Source organism: Argiope bruennichi, chromosome 1, assembly GCF_947563725.1.
Source record: "Argiope bruennichi chromosome 1, qqArgBrue1.1, whole genome shotgun sequence".
In the NCBI taxonomy this organism is placed as follows: Eukaryota; Metazoa; Arthropoda; class Arachnida; order Araneae; family Araneidae; genus Argiope; species Argiope bruennichi.
In genome coordinates, this window is record NC_079151.1 from 81,833,926 (window position 1) to 81,840,218 (window position 6,293).

General features: G+C 27.1%; 1 protein-coding gene across 4 annotated transcripts in view; it reads left to right on the forward strand.

Moving 5' to 3' along the window:
- Positions 1-5,116, forward strand: part of LOC129976668 (QRFP-like peptide receptor) — a 247,660-nt gene extending 242,544 nt beyond the window's left edge. The window contains exons 7-8 of one of the 4 annotated variants that reach the window (XM_056090372.1): positions 774-984; positions 2,016-2,138. In XM_056090372.1, the coding sequence (XP_055946347.1) occupies positions 774-955 (182 nt within the window). In that variant the 3' untranslated portion in view covers positions 956-984; positions 2,016-2,138. Of the gene's footprint in view, positions 1-773; positions 985-2,015 lie in introns of those variants that run through there. The other 3 variants (XM_056090390.1, XM_056090382.1, XM_056090366.1) reach the window with 3 other exon arrangements.
- The last annotated feature ends 1,177 nt before the right edge of the window (positions 5,117-6,293 follow it).

The window sequence follows — 6,293 nt, forward strand, 5'->3', positions numbered from 1 at the left end:
TATACATCATGATTAGTCGCAGAAGATATATAATTGTCGTCAATGTATGCATATAGTTTTGGTAAAGCAACAAATTACAATTCATAAATGATAACAGATTGTGAATTCGTACCCTAAAACAGACATGTAAATGTCTATTATATTTCAAAATTTTGCTCAATTTTTATTCGAGTCAGGATTATTTACGAAGCATTGATTATCTAAATTTTGCTAAATAGGTTAGCAAAAAATCAAGATAAGTACTGAATCATACAATTTTATAGGTGCATGCAACGTTGTCTCTACAAAAAAATGTATAATACTTAATTATTTAAATTGCAATGTAAAATCATCATTAATACACCATGAAATAATTTAATCTTCACAAATATAGTGATGGTTTGAAATATCTCATTCTGAAATGAAGTTATTAAAATATTTAACTTTTTTTTAGTTAAAAATTTTGAATGTGAATTATTTTCTATTGATTTCTTCAGTTACAATTACAAAGGATGTATATCATTTTTATTCATAAAATTATTTACACATTCACATTAAAAACATTCATCAAAATTACATTGAGACAGAATGGAGAATCGGATCTTTAAAGGTACTGTTTTGATTAACTCTTCGGCAATCAATACAGCATTATTCTAACAACGATTTGATGCATTTTTTTCCACAGAATCTTTCTGCCAATGTTTTTAAGATAACAGAGAAACGTTTAGGGATTACCACTGACTAAGGAGTTCCCCAATTTTTCTTCTCACGATGTACTTTTCTTCTCATTCTAGGTGCAAACGATGATCCTGGAGTAGAAAATAACTCAAAAAAGACATCCACACTCTTTTTAACATTGAGAGGCGTGTATTCGTCAATTGCTTCGATCAGCTTAAAGACGAGTAGGTTTTTATTCCGTCCCAAAACCCAGGTTCCTACATATCAAGCAGAACTTGTGAAGGCCACTGCGGTCTAGAGTCTACTAACACTTCCTAATTAAATATGGTAGTTTACTTATTTCATACATTCCCATGCTTCGTAGATGCCAACTTTGTTTGCTGATGCAAATTTTCCCGAGTAGCCAGGTAATGGTGAAGCTTTGCTTCTAGGTGCTTTGTGGAATTACTTTTCTGATAGCTTACTAAACAGCAAACGCGCTTTTCGCCCATTTGTATTTGATTTTTCAGCATAAGCTTGGTGGTGGATCGATAATATAAAGCCTGCTTGCATCATTTTTTAATCACGTAAATATATCATAATAAAACTTCATTTTAATCCATCAACTTTTCACTACTATTACTTTTTACTATTCTAGTTACAATATTCGCTACTCAATTGAAAAACTTGCTATTGTAATATGCATAGCAATGTACTGGAGAAAATAACAAATATTTACAAGCATTTATAATCAATCATTTCAATAAAATTAACTCGCATCATTATCTGAATAATTTCCATTACAGATTCATCAAGATATTGTTAATACTATCATCATGAACTTGAATTTAATTATATGCATTTCTGCTAGTTTTAATGATAACTTTATTAGAAAATCGCTTTTGAGTCACTGGGAGATAATAAATGTTTATAAGAATTATCACACCTGAAGCGCCCTTGCCTTGGTTTTTAAAAATCCGCTTTGCTTCAAGTATTTTAATTTTAATAATTCAAAATCAATTTTCAAATATTTTTCCCCAGCTTTAATGCATGTTTTTTAATTTCAGTAATTCCAAAGGGATTTTCAAATCAGACGATCATTAATGGAAACTGAGATGCATAGAATTAAATTCATTATAATGAATGCAAATACAGATAACATTTTCACCGTGATTTTTTTTATAAAATTCATCATTCATTTTCCACTAAGCAATCTATTATTAACATAAACGATGGTGATTGCTAACAATAACATAGAACCCATTTCTCACAGCATGTAACTTTACCTAGATCGGAACTTTGAATGAAAAGTCTGGTTGAATCTTTCAAAAGTTCAGTTTTCTCATTAATTAATACACATTTTATTTGTCCTTTTTCAGCGCGTTCAAGATTGACATTCACAACAGGAGTGACATCTAGTCCATCTCGATTTACTTCGAAAACGATAAATGGAACCAACAAGAATTCTTCTCAAAAGTCCAATAACATGGAAATGATGCCAGTCTATCATCCCAACGGTGACGGGGATACCTCGCCAAACATGAAAGACACGTGTGTCAGCATTGCTGATGGGAAACAGTTATTGTAACTCATTGCATAAATGAATTACGGTTATATTTGTCAAACTAAAGTCTCCAAAGAAAATATGTAAGAGACTATCCTGTAACAATAATTGGTAATTTTAATATTTTTAAAACATTTTTATAATGTTTTAAAACTTTATTTGAAATCCAGCCTGAACAAGTCTCAGGCACATAGTAATTTCATACTTGCTTCAATAATTTAGATGAAGTATGAAGTAAATGGAAAATCGTATGGTATTCTTTTAGAACGAATTTGAAAAGAAAAGATATCAATTTAAGTATTACCCTTTTATCAATTAATATTTTAACAGAAAATCATGAGGAATTTCTGACAAGTTTAAGTTTTTGCGCAAAGAAATGCAGATTGGAGTATAGGACGAAGGTTTATTTAACATTCTTTCATAGTGAATCTAATAGAAACCTTTTTGATGTCTTGACACGAGAATCCTTTATTCGAGGAATTTCCTTTACACTAATGATATCTGTTTGAACGAATTTTGCTTGTAGTTATACATCTTAGCTGACTTACTGATAAGTTTTGAAATGTATATATGGCACTGAAACATTTTTTTTTCTGTTTGTATCTTAAAGATGTTGCATTCCATAATGATTCTGGATGTCTCTGGTGTTCGATGTATGTGTGAATATTTAAAAACAAGAATTCTTCTTAGTGCTGTGAATGTTTTACTTCGCACAACTTTTATTTTACTCAACAGTTTGTAATCTTATTGTGTGAAGCTGTAGTATTCATGTTGGGACAGTATTTTTCTGCACTCCATGAAAGAGCTTGTTTTATGTGCATGAGCTTCACTTTAAAATAGTTTAGAACCAATATTACAATCAGAGACTTAAAGACAGCTCTGATTGTTTCTGTGTTTTAATAAGTGTATAGATTGTAGATTATCTTTATTGTGTAATATAAGAAAAGCACGAAAGCAGTACAAATGCAAATTGAAACACATTCTATGAAGTGTTTAATTTTCTTTGGATTATGGAAAACTATTGTGGTGGTAAGGGTCTGATTAATTTCCTAAGATCTTTTAGTCTTGCCGTACAGTATTTTTTTTTCACTGTAAATTTATCTGTTGAATTATCTGGGTGTTTGAATATTTTGTAAATACTATCTTCTATGTTATTTTTTATAATACATTGTAACAATTCTAACCGGATTATATTTTAAAAATAGAAAAAAATGAAATGCTTTGTGGAAAAAATTGCTTTTGGATGTTTTAATTTTTCAATATTTCAGACTTTTAAGAATAAAACGTTTTCCTTAAATTAATTTTATATAAGATTTCTTTAAAAAGAAATTAAAATTGCTATATAAACAGTCTAACAAAGAAAAGCAGTTATTTTAATTCTTTTGTTCAGTGAATCGTTATTATTGATAATTCAGAAATGTATCGCAATCTCTTTCAATGATGCAAGAAACTTTATTTGAAAGAAAAAGTAAAACTTTTCTAAAGCGCATTTTATTACACAGTATCATTTTATTTATTTTATCCTTATTCGCTTTCTGGAATTCAGATCATTAATCTTATTTTAAAATATGATATAACCAAATACAAAGTTTTAAAATGTGGTGCAATTTGGAGGCATTATTTCTCAAAATTCAAAGAAATAATTTTGAAAACAGAATATTTCTCCAAATTTTTCTTAATACCTTTCAATATATTGTTTTCTATCACTTTTTGTTAGAAAATGCACTTCTTAGATGCATATTTTTCTGAATATTAATAAAGGTAGATAGTAAACATCCATGAAATTTTTTCGTAATATTTGTAAATGCAAGTTATTTTATTTTGAAAATAAGAAGGAAAATTATTCAAATCAATTAAAAACATCTGAAATTATAAATGGGGCATTTAGATACACATTTTTTACGAATTTAAGGACACCGGATAGTGATATCAATAAAATTCTTTCGTCATATTGTCTCATTTGTAAACACAATCTTTTTGTTATTTTTAAAAATAAACAGTTAGATGACTTCACTCAATTAAAGATAAGACATTTGAAATTATTCATGGAGCATTCTCTAATATATTGCCTTGTTTTACTTTAGTAGGATTATAATCTGCTCGTAAATTAACTCACAGTATCATTAAGAAATTTAAATGAAGCAAGAACCTATTAATAACAATCACTATTAAAACTGGAGTCGGAAACTTTTTAATACATTTCATTTTTGCTTTTTATTCAAGCTGACTAGAAATTCTTAAGTCTTTACAAACGAGAAAAAAAATAATCCTAAGTGAAAAACTAGCCAAGAATGCACAAATTTATCTTTATTTAACTTTGTTATGTTTGTGACCTTTTCCTTTAAAAAACAGTTCTAAAGCCTTTGGGAGACATTCCTTGAAATCATGGCTACTAAAGTCTGCAACAACTTTCCTTAGAGTCAGTGTGGGATTATCAATGACGCAGTGTAATTTAATGACTTTACCAGCTTAAGAAATAAATCAATCAGAAAAACTTTTACCTCAGATAAATAAAGTTCGGTGGGTGAACTTTTATATGCTCAATCAATTCTGAAAGAGTGCGCTAAAACAAAGCAGACTTTCGCGAAAAAGGACATGAGAATAAATTTAATGTAAATAAATTTTTTCAGAATTTTCAGATTCCAGTTTTTAGTTTTTCATATATCAAGATAAACAAGTCTCAATAAAAACATATTAAACGTTTAGATATTATTCAGAATTCTCATAATCAATAGAATATTATTCAAAAAAATTTTTAAAATTATTTTGAAACAATATATTAGAAATCTTTTAAAATCTGTATTCATTTTTTAATAATGTAAATCTTTCATTATCATTCATTAATATTTTAAGCAAATATAAAAAATTTCCAAATTTATGAAATGCGTTTTAAGTTCTGTAATCACTTCTATTTTATCATAAAATGGCAAAATAATATAATTTGTTCGAGAGTAACAACTTAGAAATAATTATGGAACAGAAATCATTTTTTAAAAGCAAAATCAATGTAATTAAATGAATTAGATAAATTTTAATAAATTCCAGGTATCTTTTTATAATTTCTTATTTTGAATTGATGCAAAAAATATTGAAACATTAGCTGTAATGAAATAAGACAAATGAACAAGAACGATTACATTCATTTCGAAATCAAATAAATAATGCAAAAAAAATGTGTTACAGTTATTCAGAATAGTTTATTATTTTACAAAGTGAAAATAACAGATATTTCTAAATATTTCTTTTTTTTATATTCTGATTAAACGAAACACATTAATGTAGCATTGCTGAATCATTGAAAGCTACATATGTATATAATAGTAATTACGATTATTTTCCAAAACTCGATGCTATAAGGGAATTTTTTTTCTATAATTTAAATATTTCACTTTTTTAATAATTATAATATGACAGTTTTATTAATGTTTCTGATTCTGAGAACTATAAAAAATGTTTTTCATGAGTTACAAATTTATACTAAAAGTATACTCCTCCCTTAAAAATAGTTTTCCTTTAAATAGAAAAATCGAAAAAACTTTGGGAACAATTTATTCTCAAGAAACTTTATGTTCACTTAAATTACTTTCAAGAATTCGGCAGTTTTATGTTCCATTATCGAGGTAATAAAATTCAGAAACAGCTCAGGGGAACCAAGTTGTAAAAATTTAAAAGAGCTACTTAAAATTTAAAATATTTCTTAGTAATTTTTTTTTTGCAATTTAAACTGATACTTTTGTAGGAGCATAGAGAACTTGAAATTGGTGATTAAAATCAAGACAGTTGTATGTAAACTTTGGATAGTATATTTCTTGTTTGAATAATGGCCTTCCCATCTTAAATAATTAAATAAAAATCCCTTAGTTTTAATTAATTTTTCAAATATTTTATTATTTAATTACATTTCAGTTTGTAATATCTAAAGTGCAATTTGAGATAAAGATAATTCTGTCGTTTTTTAGATTAATCATTTGCAATAAAACAATAGAGATTAACTATTGTTATGGACTTAAAAATAATTCCGGCAAACTGCAATTAATGGATAACAGATGTAGATTTAAGCTATAATTCCATTTTATTTAAAGCTGTTTCAGTA